Source organism: Equus asinus, chromosome 7 (genome assembly GCF_041296235.1).
Source record: "Equus asinus isolate D_3611 breed Donkey chromosome 7, EquAss-T2T_v2, whole genome shotgun sequence".
Classification (NCBI taxonomy): Eukaryota; Metazoa; Chordata; class Mammalia; order Perissodactyla; family Equidae; genus Equus; species Equus asinus.
In genome coordinates this window covers 66,347,907-66,364,703 of record NC_091796.1, presented here as the reverse complement: position 1 = coordinate 66,364,703, position 16,797 = coordinate 66,347,907, and the positions used below count along the sequence as shown (strand labels likewise).

The 16,797-nt window shown below is 43.7% G+C and overlaps 1 protein-coding gene across 2 annotated transcripts in view; it reads left to right on the top strand.

The window, feature by feature from the left end:
• ATG14 (autophagy related 14) overlaps positions 1–16,797 on the top strand; it is a 53,456-nt gene that overhangs the window by 22,113 nt on the left and 14,546 nt on the right. The window contains exons 6-10 of one of the 2 annotated variants that reach the window (XM_014834618.3): positions 1,887–2,116; positions 3,350–3,467; positions 5,060–5,150; positions 5,229–5,314; positions 12,484–15,357. In XM_014834618.3, coding sequence (XP_014690104.2) covers positions 1,887–2,116; positions 3,350–3,467; positions 5,060–5,150; positions 5,229–5,314; positions 12,484–12,790 — 832 coding nt within the window. In that variant the 3' untranslated portion in view covers positions 12,791–15,357. Of the gene's footprint in view, positions 1–1,886; positions 2,117–3,349; positions 3,468–5,059; positions 5,151–5,228; positions 5,315–12,483; positions 15,358–16,797 lie in introns of those variants that run through there. The other variant, XR_011504593.1, reaches the window with a different exon arrangement.

Below are 16,797 nucleotides of genomic sequence, written 5' to 3'. Positions count from 1 at the left end.
ACAAGACAGTGGTTCCCACCTGGCTGTTCATCAGAGTCACTCAGGAACTTTTGAAAAATACAGGTTCCAGAGGACACACCTCCCAGTGTATCTCAGAATTCTTTTATTTTAAACTTCTCCAGATGATGCTGATGATCATCCAGGTTTGGAAACTACCCTGGAGAGTTTCATTTGCTTTCTCACTGAGCGTCAGGATTTGCTGTCTCTTCTGGTTGCCCTCAGCTTCCAGCACCTTTTCCTGGAATTGGACAGTCAGGGCACTGTTGCTGGTTAGGACTGTTACTAGTCTTTACTGCCCCTACTTCAGTCTGTCCTTCTGTCTGTTGCCACAGTTAGCTTCCTGAAAGCTTAAAGGTCTGATTCTTGCTGCTGGCTTGAAAACCTGCTCTCTGATTCTTACCAAGTAATTTGTCCTTAGTATTTGGCAAATGTAGAAATAAAAAGGCAGATTCAAAGTAGAGCAGAATAGAAAGTTCAGAAATAGACCCTAAGCTGGATTTTAGATTAGTGGGGAAAGTTGGATTATCCAAAAATTGCCGTAAAGACAGCTGGCCAGGCCTTTGGGGAGAAAACAGCTGACAAAACAGAAACATGCCAAATTAAATTCTGATGGGCCAAGCTATCAATGTCAAAGCACCTTACAGCAGACAAAGACTCAGACACAGTCCAGATTTTTGGAGACTAAGGAGGCTGACAACTGAAGACAAAGTCGCAGAAGAGAAAACATGGAGAAAAACTTTCTCCTCTATACCTGTACTGTTTAAATCTTTTATATTAGTATATATTATTATACACCGTTAATTTTTTTAAGCTGATAGTTTTGAAGTTATCCCTATAAGATTTCTTGTTCATTCACATTTCTCACACTTCCTTGAGTAGGACAAAGAAGAGGTAGAGGCCCGGTGTAGAATTGGCTGTAGTACTCTCGCCCCGCGTGTTATCAGTGACAGCCAGTTGGACTTATCTTACGTGTGTGTTGTGGCAGAAGGAAAAAGGACTGAGAACCGCTGGCCAAGAGAACAGAATCTAAACAGTGCAGCACGGAAGGCCCCTCCCAGTGTGCCCGTTTCCTGCCTGCTCTTCCAACACCGTCTCCTGGCACTGCCCTCCTGCATGCTACACACAACTGCACTGAGCGTCTTTGCCTCCCAAACACACTTTGTTCTTCCCTCCACCGTGCATTTGTACCTGCTATGACTTCTCATTCCCATTCCACTCTCTAGGCCAGCAGTTGTAAGTGTGGTCTCTGGACCTCTGCGGGTCCCTGAGACTCTTTCGGGGGTCCATGCAGTCAAAACTATTTTTATAATAATACACTTTTTTTTCCTTTGTCACCATGTTGACATTTGCACTGGTGGCTCAAAAGCCATGCTGGGTAGAAGCTTGTGCACCTTAACATTTTGGCAGTGACACCAAACTATATTAATAGTGACTGTATTCCACCATGTACTTGCAGTTCAAATAAAAGCCAGTTTCACATCAAGAAGCAACAGTAGAAATTGTTAACTTGATTTAAATTTTACTATGTCTTGACCCTTGCATACACGTCTTTTTAACGTGCCATCTGATGAAATGGGAAGTATGCAGAAAGTGCTTTTGCCACATGTCAAACTGCCATGGTTGGTAAAAGGGGTCTTGAGACCAAAGAGTTTGAGAACCTAACAATACTTGAAGCCCTAGGCCTTGGTGCCGCCTTCCTCACACTGGTGTGCGCTTCTGTGCCACAGCTGGTTTGATGTTCATCTCTGATAGAATTACTTATCTCTGTATATTCCAGTTAGATTCCTGCCCTTCTGTGCATCTTTCCAATGTTCTGCAAATCTGGTATGTTGCATGCTCTTTAAAACCCCGTCTCTTGAAATCCATGTGCATCTTCTGATTTTTAGAGATCCTGCAGATGTGTCTTCAGAGAGTGACAGTGCCATGACCTCTAGCACTGTGAGCAAGCTTGCTGAAGCCCGGAGGACAACTTACCTCTCGGGGAGATGGGTCTGTGATGATCACAATGGGGACACCAGCATTAGCATTACGGGGCCCTGGATTAGCCTTCCCAGCAATGGGGACTACTCTGCCTACTACAGTTGGGTGGAAGAGAAGAAAACCACACAGGGACCTGGTAAGAAGCAAAATAGTCTGTGAAAACTTTTATAATTATATGTATTTTTTAATTAAGGTAAAATTTGTATAACAAAATGAACCATTTTAAAGTGAACAATTCAGTGGCATTTAGTTCATTCACCGCGCTTTGCAGCTATCACCTCTGTCTAGTTCCAAAGCATCTTCATCATCCCAGACAGAAACTCTGGGGCCTGAAGCTGTCACTCCTTCTCTGCCCTCCTCCTGGCCCTAATCTGCTTTCCGTCCCTATAGATGAGATGTCTGTCCTGGACATTTCATATAAATGGGGTCATACAATACATGGTGTTTTGCGTCTGGCTTTTTTCACTTAAAACAGTGTTTTCAGATTTCATCCACATTGTAGCATGTATCAGCATTTCATTCTTTTTATGACTGAATAATATTGCATTGTATGGATATACCACATTTTGTTTATCCATCGGTGGATGGACTGAAAATATGTATTTAGATATTTCACCTTTTGGGGGTCGATACTGCTTTATTTATATAAAAAGACCTCAGTGTTTAAAGAAGTATATTTAGCCCGTTGAGTCCCATTTCTGTAGTTTCTAACTTTGTAAAGAGCTTGTTTTAGCAGTCCTAAATGGAGACTGAAATACCCTAATAGAAAAACCCTTTAAAACACCTGCAGCTTCTCTTTGGTGGAGAAGGATTGTTCATTTGGCCCTTCAGCGAATAGTTAGTGAGTCTGTGCTTTCTGTCATGCGCAGTGTTGGTGGTACAGAGGTGAGGTCCCCAGCACAGGTGTAGCCCTTTGCCTTTCTGTGGAGAGGCCGGGAAGCAGGTGGTGATGAAAGGCACCATACCTGAGTGCATGCCCTGGACAGAATGAGGACCACCATGGGGCATGGCTACAGAGGAAGGGACTGCTCTTCCATAGCGTTATCAGGGGAGGCCTCTCTGAGGAGGTGACATTTAAGTTGGGCATTAATTGTTCTGCTAAATACTACATTATTTGGTCCAAGCAGGTCACACTTTAACTTCATGTATGCTGAGCCGCTTTAGGCCCATTTGCTTAGGTTACATTCCACTGAGCAAAAACCATAAACGATGAAGCGTTAATGTCTGGCCATGGACCTTTTATTAGTAAGGAGTAAAACAAGCTATCAGTAATGTAATGACAAAATTACAAATCGTAAAATCTAAATGCATTAATATTGTTGTTGAAATGAACCTTGTTTTGTGTATGGTGGTTGTTTTTGTACTTTAGACATGGAGCATAATAACCCTGCCCACACAATCAGTGCCGCATTGTGCTTTGCAACTCAGCTGGTCAACATTTTGTCTCATATACTTGATGTGAATCTTCCCAAAAAGCTGTGCAACAGGCAAGTAATTGAAAGTGGTGATGTCATCTTTATCATGGATCTCTCATGTTCCTGTTGTGTTTTATTTATTCTAATTAAACCGAAAATAAGGGGCTGGCCCCATGGCCGAGTGGTTAAGTTCGTGTACTTCACTTTGGTGGCCCAGGGTTTCACCAGTTTGGATCCCGGGCGCGGACATGGCGCCGCTCATCAGGCCACACTGAGGCGGCATCCCACATGCCACAGCTAGAAGGACCCACAACCAAAAATATACAACTGTCTACTCAGGGGATTTGGGGAGAAGAAGGAAAAAAAAAAAAAAGTTTGGTAACAGATGTTAGCACAGTTGCCAATCTTTAAAAAAAACCCAAAAATAAGAATTTAAGTATTACCAAGAAAAAGTCTGACTATGAAATATTGAGATTAATTTCAAGAGCATTAGCTATTGTGCAAATTTGTTTCATTATCTTACAATTGTACCTGAAGTCTTTGAGAAGACCACGGAGAATTCTCCAACTTGAAAAAAATAATTGAAGGAAAAACCAGGTATTCAGAAGGTATGCTCATGTGTGAGAACTGGGTAAACTGTAACACTTGAATATTTTTTGTTTGATTTTTTAAAAATAAAAAATGTTTATAATTCCAAAAAAATGTAAAGGTTTACAGTCTTATCTAGTTCCTACTAAGACCCTCCGACCCCCCTTCCAGTTATCCTTACATTTCAAGCAAATATAAATATGTATTATTACCATCCCCCTCCCCTTTTACACACAGAAGCTACCATGCTATACTAAGGTGTTATGTACTTTGCTTTTTAAGTATTTATTTAACAAATATTTATTGAGCACCTACTGTGCTCCAGGCACTGTTCTAGACACTGAGTGGGGGGTACAGTGGTAATGAGAAGAGAATCCCTGCCTTCTTGGCACTTACATTTTAATGGAGGGACAAATAATAAATAAACAGTATGTCCAATGGTGATAAGTGCTGTGGAGAACATTAAAGCAGGTGAGAGAAAGGGCGTGTGGATGGGGGGAGGGCTTGCTGTGTTTCAGCAGGCAGGCATGTGATCATGTGGGAATCTGAGGGAGAGAGGGTGCGGGCAGAGAGGATGGCGAGTGCCAGGCCCTGGGGAGAGAGAGCTGCGAGTGAGGAGGGGAGAGTGCACATTGCTTGGGGCCATTGTGAGCTTTCAGCTGTCATTCTGCATAAAGTAGACAGCTGCAGAGTTTTCCTTTGTATAAATGTGCCAAGATCTTACCCATCCCCTCTTTGTACCTCAAGGAACAGTTTTGTGCATTCGTCATTTCGTAAGTGTGAAATGTATTTGTATGAAAAATATTTGTGTAGGATAAGTTTTCAGAAGTGGCATTGCTTGGTCAAAGGCTGCGTGCAGTTGCAATTTTGATAGATGCAGTGAAACCGCTGTGAGGGCAGCAGTTCATCCCTAGAAAGTTTCCGTTCAGTGCCGTTCATTTAAGGGGCCGGGGCGACGGCACAGGTCTTACCCTGAATTGTCCTGTGAAGCACGCTCTCCAGAACAAACCTCTTAACATGAACATTAGAATTCCCTCCAAAAATACAACCTGACAAATTGTGTGTTTGCTTTACAGTGAATTTTGTGGGGAAAATCTCAGCAGACAGAAATTTACTCGAGCGGTGAAGAAGCTGAATGCCAACATTCTTTACCTGTGCTTCTCTCAGGTATGGACAGTGTGCTGCGGGCTGAGTTCTAATTTGTTACATGGTTGAAAGTATTAATCCTTGTTTTGCTTTTTCTAGCATGTAAATTTAGATCAATTACAACCACTGCACACCCTCCGGAATCTGATGTACCTGGTCAGCCCGAGCTCTGAACACCTAGGCAGGTAAGAAGGGTGTTTGTTGCTTTTCTCTAAGTGGCGCTGTTGTGACTACTTTTAAGTAGACCTGTTGGCAGGGCACAGGGGCCTGGTCTCCAGCCCCAGACGCTCCAGAAAGGACAAACATAATGCGGTCCTACACAGAAGGCAGCAATGGCTGATCATATTTGAACCTTTATGGTCCTCACATAATCCCTTCTCAGAGCAAATTAATATCAAACATTCTTAACACCGAAAACAGAATAGAAGCAGCCAGTGCTCCTGGCGTGGGCCCTTCTTGTGCTGTCCCTTGAAGACCAAACGCCGTTTCTTTGAATCCACGTTGTTTCTTCTCTAGCCCTGCCTAGTGTCTGCCTTGTTTCTCATGCATCATCTTCTGTGCCTGCTCATTCCTCCCCATCATAACAATTCTTCACAGTTTTCTTTTTGTCACGGAGTTGATCTGGCTGCCATTTGTTGGTGATAAAGGGTACTGGAAGTTTATGGGATGAACTAGTTTGAAATTCATTAGCTTGAAAACAGGAGTCAGTAACAAAAAAGACCAAGCAGGACTGGTCTCTGAGATCTTTTTAGCCTCTCAGCCCGCGCAAGTCTGACATTGATGAGGCTGACCTCTGGTACCATCCAAGCACCCCTTCTCTGCACGCTTCTCTTTGTTCTGTGCTCTGAGCAGTCCGTCCATACATGTCTGCAGATATGACTTGGTTAATAATGTATTTGCACTTTTGAAAGACAACAAAGAAGAATAAAAGGTGGAATGTTCTTTTGGGACTCCCTTCCCCATCGTCCTTTTGCTGTGACCCTGGAACAAGGCTCAAGGGGAGTCCCTCCACCACCAGGGTGCCTGGCTTCCTCCATGTGGCAGGGAACTTTCCATGGTAATCTGCCCTTAACCATTGTCTTGTGTTTCTCTCTCCTCATCTACCCTCCCCCAACCTAAAACAGTAGTTAACTTTTCTGGGATGTAGACCCCTTTGGAAAAAGCTGTGAAGTCTCTCCAGGAAACTGTACATACACCCAGAATTTTGTGCCATTTTTTAGGAAGTTCACGCCCCTCATCCCAAATCCCATTCATTAGTTCACAAGCCGCAGAAGCCTATTAGAAGTCTATGCCAGTTTCAGTGGTTGATTTCTGTGGGTTAGCTTGCCATCCTCTCTGTACCTGATTTGCAAAGAGTTCAACATTAGGAAATATATCCTTAGTAATAAGAGCCAATATTTGTTGACACTGGGCCAACTACTTTACATGCCTTAAATCAGAGGTAAGATGATTATTCTCACTTTACTGAGGGGGTAACTGAGGCTTAGTGTGGTTAAGTAACTCATGCCTGTGATCACAGAGCCAGTAAAAGTGGTGGAGCCCAGGTCCCAGCACACATCTGGCTGACTCCAGAGTAGGAGGTACTCATGCTTTTAACCAACGCAGAGTACTTCATCACGTTAACAGATTAAAGATGAAAAAACGTAAGGTCAACCTGATAGATGCCAGAAAAACAATGAATAAACTCAGTTCCCATTAATAAGTATAGAAAACTATTAGCAAATGAAAAATAGATTTGGAGCCAGCCCTGATTGCCTACTGGTTAGAGTTCAGCGCACTCACCACTTGGGCCGCCCAGGTTCGGTTACTGGGTGTGGAACCACACCACTCGTCCGTCAGTAGCCATGCTGTGGTGGTGGCTCACTTAGAAGAACTAGAAGGACTTAGAACTAGAATATACAACTATATACTGGGGCTTTGGGGAAGGCAAAAAAAATTAAAGCCTTAAAAAATCATTAAAAAAATAGATTATGAAGAAAGGATATCCACTATAAACCTACAGCAAACACTACACTTAATGACATGTTACTTACATAGATATTTAATAGAAGCATTCTACAGTCAGGAAAAAAACAAGGATGCCTACTATCATTGCTATGTTAACATTGCTCTGGAGGACCAGCCAAGGCAAAACATTTTCACAAACAAGTAAGATGTATTTACATTGGAAAGAAAGAATAAATTGGCATTATTATAGATGGTATGCTTACTGAACTAGATATCCAAGAGAACCAAAAATCTATTAGAAATGATAGTTCAGTATGGTGACTAGATATAAGATTGACATAGAAAAAGCAGTTTGTATGGCTTTCTTTTTTGAGGAAGATTAGCCCTGAGCTAACATCTGCCACCAATCCTCTTCTTTTTGCTACGGAAGACTGGCTCTGAGCTAACATCTGTGCCCATCTTCCTCTATTTTATATGTGGGATGCCTGCCACAGCATGGCTTGCCAAGTGGTGCCATGTCTGTACCCGGGATCCGAACCGGTGAACCCCAGGCCGCCGAAGCGGAACTTGCACGCTTAACCACTTCACCACTGGGCTGGCTGCTGTATGGCTTTCTTATATGCCAACAACAACCAGTTAGAAAATGTAGTGGAAAAGAGGTCCCTTTTACTTGTAGGAACAAAAACTATAAATTACAGTAGTCCCCACTTATCCGTGGGGGACCCCATGGATATCCCAAGACCCCCAGTGGATGCCTGAAACCACAGATAGCACAGAAGCCTATATATACTGTGTTTTTTCCTATACGTGTATAACTACGGTAAAGTTTTGTTTATAAAGTAGGCACAGGAAGAGATTAACAATAACTAATAATAAAATAGAAGAATTATAACAATATACTGTAATAAAAGTTACCAAAGATCTTATCAACCTCAGCATACGATTTTTTTCTTTCCTTATTAAGTTGAGAACTTTCACCTTTTCATTTAAAGGAAGCACTTTATAGCTTCTCTTTGGCATATCTGAATTGCCAGCATCACTACTCTCGTGCTTTGGGGCCATTATTGAGTAAGATAAGGGTGACTTGAACACAAGCAGTGTGATACTGTGACAGTCAATCTGATAAAAGACAGCTACTAAGTGAGTAACAGATGGGTAGTGTATACGGTGTGGAGGCACTGGGTGGGGCCTGTCCCAGGCAGGATGGGGTTGGAGGATGCGAGATTTAAATTTTGTGAGTTATTTATTTCTGGAATTTTCTATTTAATATTTTGGACCTCAGTTTGACCATGGTAACTGAAACCTCAGAGAACGAAACTGTGGACAAGAGGGGACTACTGTATATAGGAATAATCCTTACAAAATATATGCAAACCTATATAAGAAAATTAAGAAACTTTTTAATTACTCAACATGTATTTCTTGAGTGTTTGCCAGGCACTGTGCTGTATGAGGTGCCGGACTGAATGAAGGAAGGTGGGAGGCACTGAAGACCCTTATGATTTTCTAGGATGGGAAGGCTCAGTATTGTAAAATGCTATTTCTCCCCAAAAGGAAACCTGGTCCGAATTTCAAAAGATATTTCCTGTAACTTTAACCAGCTGATTCTAAAGTTAGCTAGAAACACAGTCTGCAAGGAAATTTTGAAAAAGAATAATACCAGATAGGCTTGGCCCCTTTGAAAACACAGTCTGAAGTTAATTAAAACAGGGTGCTGTTAGCATGCAAATAGGTGGAGTGAGTAGAGGAAGAGAATAAAGAGCCAGAAACAGAGCCCTGTCTGTGGGAATATCATGCATCGTATGACAGGAGCGGCACGCTGAAACACAGAGCAGCTCAGTGGTGGGCCGGCTGGGTATTCATGTCGGGGAAAAGTTGGATTAACACATTCCACATACAAAAATAAATTCCAGTTGATGTAAAAGGCCTTAATTTAAAAAATAAATTTAAAATAAAAAAAATAAACCACAAAATCCAAAGACCATAAAGGAAAGGGGTTACACATTTTACTGTGTAAAAACTTTAAATGTTTCTGATAAAAGGTATCATAAAGTTAAAAGACAGGCCATAGATAGGTTTTGCAACCTATATAACAGACAGTGGATTAAAATCTAGACTACTGAAAGCAAGCTTTCAGATCAATGAAAGAGACACAGCCTAACAGAAGCCTAGACCAAGGATGCAAGCAGGTAATTCACACACACAAAATTCAAGTAATCAGTTTTCAATGACGAAAATCTTTAGCCTCAATCAAGAATAAAGCAATGCAGTTCAAAACAGGTTTCCAGTTTTTAGCCATCTGTTTGGCAAGAAGGGAAAGAAAAGATGATATCCAGTGTTGGTGGTGGTTTGGGAAAATAGACAGTCTCCTACTAGAGGGGATGTCCCTGGAGGTCTGAAGTTTTCTGTGGGCTTGCCCTGGAGTCAGCTGTCCATTTAGAGTCTGTGTCCTCCAGAAGTACACATACAGAAGCCCCCTTCTCACACTCACCTCTCAGAATGAAGGCTTACAGAGATTATTGATGGAGCCTGGGTGGGACTTCCTGTTTCTCCTGAGACTAGCTGAACTGAGAGGATCCCATCCTGAATTCAATGTAAACTTTTTTATTTGAAATAAATTCAAACTTAGAGAAAGGTTACAAAAAATAAAAGTAGTACAAAGACACAAAAAAATCATTTTGCTGCCTTAATCAATAAACTCTCTGCACCATCCTGAGAAAATGAGTACTCTGGCTTCAAGGTCTTAAATAAAAATACACCAATTATTCTGCTGAGCTGAAAATTAAGAGGAATTATTTTATAATCTCTATTCCCCGAAAACATTAAGTGAAAAAGACTTAATTCTTTTGCAGGTTAATTCTGTGTGATGTGTGTGTGGCTCAGAGTATGCTGGGCAGGTGATAGATCTCTAAGCTAGAAGTGATGGGAGAGAGGCATTGAGTGGAGAAGTGTCTTCTCCTGCAGGTTCTCAGAAATGTAGGTTACTCATTGGAACTAAAATTGTTCCAGCTGGCCACTTGGGGAATCATCCGCTAGTTTATTATTTTTCATTTGAAGTACTTAATCGAGCAGGCACTCCATGCCAAGTGGACTCCGCTCTGTGGGATTCCAAGCAGAGACCTGGAGTCCAGGGGGCTTCAGGCAGGGAGCTCTCTGCTTTGAGGAAGTGTTATTTCCCCTTTGACATCTATCAGTGCTGCCTGTCTCCTGGGAAAACCCTTAAAGAAGGGATCTGGGGACGATGGCAGTCTCATGGTGAGAAAGACCCCATGAGTAGGTGAGGCAGCATCAAGGAGGAACAGAACAGAAACAGCTGGGCCTGGACAGTAACCCTGAACAGAACAGGATCAGAAAGCCTGTGTTTAGGAAAGGAGGGGGCCCAGCTAAGGTACTTGGACTGTGAACATTTTTAGTAGACAGACACCACAAGGAGAGAGGCAGCTATCTGGCAAACTGAGGCGGGCAGGGCTAACTGGAGATGGGACTCTGGCCGGGAAGTGATGGTATACACTGAAGACCTGAGCTGGGGGACACACTGAGGATGGAAAGAGGACTTATTTGGTGATATCCTGTAGGAACATGAGGGAGGAGGGGAGGAGTTCCAGCTGGCTTGTGTTGGGGCTGGTTGACTGGTTCAGATATCTGAGAAGAGAGTCTGAGAGGTTAGCAACCCTCAGACAGAGAGCTCTGGCAGGCAGGAAGGTTTTGGGGAGCGGAGGTAGGAGGAGAGGAATCTGAAAAGATGGCTTTGGAGTAGACCTGTTTGCCAAGGAAAAGAAAAAGGGAAGGGGAAAAGGAAATGAACTGTAAGGAAAACCTTAAGGAAACATAAAAGGGATACCCAGCTAGGATGCTCGTTGCAGCGGTTACTGGTCGGTTTGAGAAGGTTTCAGGGGGAGGTAGAAGGACTGGGGAGAACTTCCCCCCCGGTTTTTTCTCCCTTCACATAAGGACTTCTGGGCAGGAGGGAGGCCTGGCAAACTTGAGAGTCCCGGTCTGAGGGGCTCTGTGAAATGCAAATTGTTCACTGGAGACCACAGGTCAACACTGTGGTGCATCTTCCAATTTAATGAAGGCTTGAAAGCTCTAAAAACTGTCTGGAACAGAAATGTTAGCTAGGAACTGTCGCTGTGTTCCAGCTGGGAAGCAGGGCTGGCTTGGGAGGGTGAAGGCTGCCTGACCCTGGAGGAAGCGAGTCCGAAGCTGCAGGTCTGAAGAGGCGTTGCTGGAGGCCAGCACTAGCCTTTAGCATTATAACGGCTGTAAAGGATTTGGGACGACAGACTACAATGACAGGCTACACAGTTCCATGATGTTTCCCATTTCTATCTGTTACTTTTGCTAATCTCTGTCATTTTTCCCCGAAGTAATTATCAGTGAAACTCTTAAATGAACAGAGGCATTGTGTCTTTATCTTTGGACAACAGCGGAGAGACGGGCTGCTGAGGGACTTGGTCCCACCCTCTAGCCGGCTGCAGGGACATCCCGTGGAGGGGCAGTGAGTGGGGTGATTGCCAACCCAAAGGAAATGCAGCCTGGCTCCCCTGGAAGAGCTGATGGGCACTGTGAAGGGGGCAGGGGAAAAGCAGCAGAAGGCCTGAGTGGGACTCGCTCACACGCTTTCGCAGTGGCGCTGTGGAGCCGTCACAGGGGCTGAGGCCTGAGAACAGTCATTAGGTTGGAGGTGAGGGCCTCATTAGGGACCTTTGAGAAATAGAAATAGTTTTTTCCGGAAATCCAGTGCAGAAATGTACACTATTGCAGCTGAATGTATTCTGTAGTCATGTCTCATTCTGTGTCACACGTGTCCCTATAAAATGACGTGATGCTATCTTACCGTGTGTGCAGGAGCCTGCTGTCGACACCAGCCCAAGGAAGCTCTCCTAACATGCACACAACCAGATCATTTAGCCGTTCTGAATCTTGAGTTTAACAATTGAGGGCTTCCCTAAGGCAGAGGACATCTGTACAGTTTCTTTGTGTACGGTTCATTACTTGTTCCACTAACTGATAGTCCAGAGAGTACATCACGCGACTCTGTCACACTCGTCTCGCTGGGATGCATCGAGACCACAGCTGTTTACAGCTGATCATCAGATCATCCTTTGTACCAGCATGGACAGTCTCAGTGCACGGGTTCTTTTCCATCCAGGGTCTTCACTAATAATAGATAGACTGGAGGAAAAGTGTTGTATCATGCATGATTGTATTCATTACTGGATGGCAGTTATTATTTAGGTAAAGAAAAACACAGATATAGACCAACAGTGGGCACAGTGCAGACTTAGGAAATGGGTGCAGTGATGGCTCTGGGTCTCCTGTGTCCCATCAGGTCTTAGGTCACCTGTTGTCCCATGCAGTAAGAATGGTGGTTGTCTTAAAGAGGCCCCTCGCTGTCTGCACACAGGTCAGGACCCTTTGAAGTGCGAGCAGACCTTGAGGAGTCGATGGAATTTGTGGATCCCGGAGTTACTGGAGAATCAGATGAGAGTGGAGACGAGCGCATGAGTGACGAGGAGACCGACCTGGGCACAGACTGGGAGAACCTGCCGAGCCCCCGCTTTTGTGATATCCCTTCCCAGCCTGTGGAAGTCTCCCAGAGCCAGAGCAGCCAGGTGTCCCCGCCCATCGCGAGCAGCAGTGCGGGCGGGATGATCTCCTCGGCCGCAGCCTCGGTGACCTCCTGGTTTAGAGCTTACACTGGACACCGTTAACGAGCATGGACCAAAACATGCCAAATTTGCATCAAGAAAGTTTTTCCACTAGGCTCTGGTAAACTTCATGTGTTTAGCTAACATAGTGCCTGGAACAAAAGAGGTTCAACTGTTATTTTTTTTTTTAAAGCAGGGAGACAAGCATTTCTATTTGTCAGATGGCCAGTGGTGGTGGCCAACATACTTATGATAATAGAGGGGTCAAAGGTCCTTCACCCAGCCTGGTGTTGGTGGAAGAAGGACCTGTGCACGTGGTCAGTTCTGTTGCGGCAGAAGTTCATTTGGGCTCCCTCCAGTCACCGGCCACACGACCCAGAGACAGGGGCTAAGGGGTTGGTCCTCGTGACGCTGACACTGTTCCTAACACTTCACATTTTAGAGTTTGAATCACAAGGAAATTGATGACTGGGACTTGAAAGATAAAAACTGTTTAATATGAGTTTGTTTTTATGCCTTTGTTTTTTGTACAGAGAACCAGCAGGCAATTTGAAATACTTGACTTCTTCATGATTTGGTCACGTTTGGTTTTTAGGTCAAGGGTTGGGCTTGTTTGGAAGGGTTAGATAAATTAATTTCATTTGTGCTGCTCTGTCATAGCTTGTCAGACATTCCTGTTTTCCTTCCTCCTCACGCACCAAAGAGACTAAGGTCTTTTTTCCTGAGGCCCCACATCCACGAAGAGAAGAAACCCTGGCTGCAGTACCGTCCTGGCCTTCTTGCATTCTGAGGGGAATTAAGTCCATTCTTACCTAGATTATTAATTCCTACCATCCACACTATGTGCATTTTGAAAGTGAACTTATTTTCTATGAGTGAAAAATAAGTCATTAAGGTCATTCCCTTATGTAAGCTAAATGCCTACCCGGGCACAGGTTAAATCCACTTAACTAAGTGGCCTCTGGTCATTCTTTTAGCGGCAGGGTTTTCCAGGGAAGACCACCCTGCTTATTTGTTTCCTAGAGGTCACTGTTGCTCTAAGGACACTGCCTTCCCTGGGAAATGCAGAGCAGATGAGCACAGCTGATAGTGTCTGCTCTGTCCCCGGGGAGGGGGAGGCGCGAAGGGAGAGCTGTTCCTCACCATGAGCTCATTTTCAGTCAATGTGTCTTATCATTCTCTTAGTGACAATCTTATAAGAAAACTGTAGAGAGGCATTATGTACAAGTCTGTAAGTTTTTTATTTTTAATAACTGCAAAAAAAATCCTGTGTAACAACTACAAAAAGAAATCCTATGAAATAGACTTCCTAACAGACATTATTACCACATCATGTTAGTGTGATCAGCTTGGTCGCACCTCAGCTACACCGTCCAGAGGCTCGCCCTGCCCTGGCCTCTTTTCTTGTTGTAATGATTCTAGTTGATCCTTGGCCTCCACATCCGAGGGGCTGTATCTGTAGCCTTTGCTGCTGGGATATTTTAGTGGATGGTAGAGTTTCGGGTAGAGTTGCAGAAGAAGGGTGTTTATTCCTGTCCAGGAGTCCCATGTTCCCTGACTATGAATTTTCCCCTTGTGGGTTCTTCCACAGTCGGTGTCTGTGTCAAGTGCTCAGCTTCATGCCTGCTGGGCTTGCACTGCGTCAGCCAGGTCTGTAGTTCACTGAGAGTCGGCCGGGTAGACTTCACCAGGTTCCAGATGAACTTAAAATCCCAGAGAGAAGAGTTGTCGAGGCACTTCCACTCTCAAAAAGAACAGCTTAGTTTCAAGAATGAGAAGACTAGAATTTGGGGCTCAGGGTAGAGATTGACTTGTGCTGAAAGACAAGCAGTCATCCTGGTTTTCTCAGGTAAGCCTCTTGTGAAACCATGATGTGAGAGGAAGCTAAGGGATGGAGTCCAGAGACCACAAACTCCTCCCTAGATAATTCAACAGAACTGGAAGGCTGTGGAGAGTTGAGGGTGCTGAGGCTGTATTTTGTTGTTGTTGATATCGACTAGAGGCACTTTACTTAGGGTTAAATGATCAAACCCTTTATGGTTTTGAACACCAACATACTGGCTTACACTGCTGAGATATTTTGGTTTTATTTTGCACTGGATTCACCCTGTAAATATTCTTAAATATACATTTCAACCACTGTTTTTTCTACTCTCTTTGCTGCTCATTAAAATCTTTCATGTAGGTGCCAGAACCATATGTAAACAGCTTTTTAAAAAAATGAAGCTGATATTTTTTTTAAACAAAAAGCCATAGAACTTGGTCATGTTTTCCATATTAAAGTGATTTGTTGAAACAAGATAATACTAATAAAAATCCACAGGCACCAAATAGGCTGCTTAAAATGGTCTGTTAAGGATTTTTTGTAATGGAATATAACTAAGAAGAGTTTATGGTCTGTGAGCTGGGGAGGCGGTGCCAGCAGTGGGCGGGGCAGACAGGTTTCAGCTAAGGATTTGTGTGTTGATGATTTGGGAGACTATTTGGCGGCCTGCTGTTGACGGAACCGCAGTACCCTCATGGTGTCACGTTGCAGGAATTTCCCACTGCTGAGCGACTTCCAGACCAGTTTGAGTCATACAAATGTTTTCTAAACTTATTGTATTATTGCAATAAATCTTTTAACAGTACTTTGCTATGTATGTCTTTTTCAAGCTCTGATTACTGATTTCTCCTGATACACTGAACGTAGCAAGAATGAGCTCTAACCCTATTTTATACAAATTATAGGATAAATATTTTTAGAATTTTTTGCCAGGTAAGGAAAAAATGCCTGTTAATACTTTCTTAAAATTATAGATCATGGTGGTATTAACAGGAACAGTCCATCTTTGGTAAGCTGGGAAACTGCTTGCTTACCAGTTGAGTACTTTCTTTAAAGATGCCTTTTGCTTCTGTAGCCATCATAGATGCTTGTGCCCTCCAGTGGCTTGTGTCTTGCAGTAGCCCCTTGGGGAGGGAGGGATGGAGCCTCTAAGTTGCCCATATGGAACCCGCCCAGACTTTCTTCAGGACAAGAGAGAAAGAGAAATGTTAGAGGTTAGGAGGGATCTGTCAAACTGGGAGGAGAACCAAGTAGTTTTGGGGAATCCCTCCTTTTTTTTTTTTTGGTAACTATTCTCTCCTGGATGGATAATCTCTACCGTTCAGGTTAGATTATTACGGATAGGGGCCGCGGACAAGGGATAGCAGAGTGACTGCTGTGGAACAGCCAGTGCCGGGTCCTCCTCCTCCTCTGCCTGCAGTGGGAGGCCGCCCAGCAGCAGGAGGAAACAGGCAAGGAAATGGAAGGGTTCCTGAATAGGGCATGTGCTTGCGTGTTAGTGTTTTCCAGTCTCTTTGGGCAGCAGTTAAAAACAAGATCCCATCCAGTGTACCCCTGGAGATGCCCGGCCCCGGAGTGGCGGCATGGTTGGCACAGGATTCAGGCTGAAGCAGATGGGAAGAACTAGGGATAACTTTGTCTTTCGTGGTCAGGGAGGTCACTTGAAAGTGGCTTCAACAAAATGTACCAGGAAATTAGAAACTGGGCTTTTGGGCAAGTCATCTGAATCTCAGCTGTGAAAGATTTTTCAATGAGAGCAAGCTGCCACCAGCACTCTGTTCCAGGGATGTGGGGAGAAAACACCCTGGAAGGAGGGTTCACCGTGGGCTTCGAGTGACACACATGAAGAGGAGGGTTTTTTTTAACCAGAAGCCAGCAGTAGGACAATTTTTTTCTGGAAGAAAAGGGATGGTAAAACAGCAAGAGCCACATCAGTGACTGTTTTTTTTTTTTTCAGTGTCATTCATAGTAAAACGTTATTGAACAGAAAACCCAGACAAGGTGTCCACCTGTGCAAAGTGCCCCTTGGTTTACAGTAAAGCACTGCATTTAAAAAGCAACTAGACATAAGTCTTTCCTAGAACAGTCCTGCTAAAACAAGCCTAGCAATTTCATTGATTATGTAAAGTAGTACACTTAGTGTAATTTAAACATTCCAACAGGAGTCAAATCAAACCAGCAGAACCATTTCCGCATCTATGACATCTGTGCACAAACACGTGCACACACAGACATCCGGAAAAGT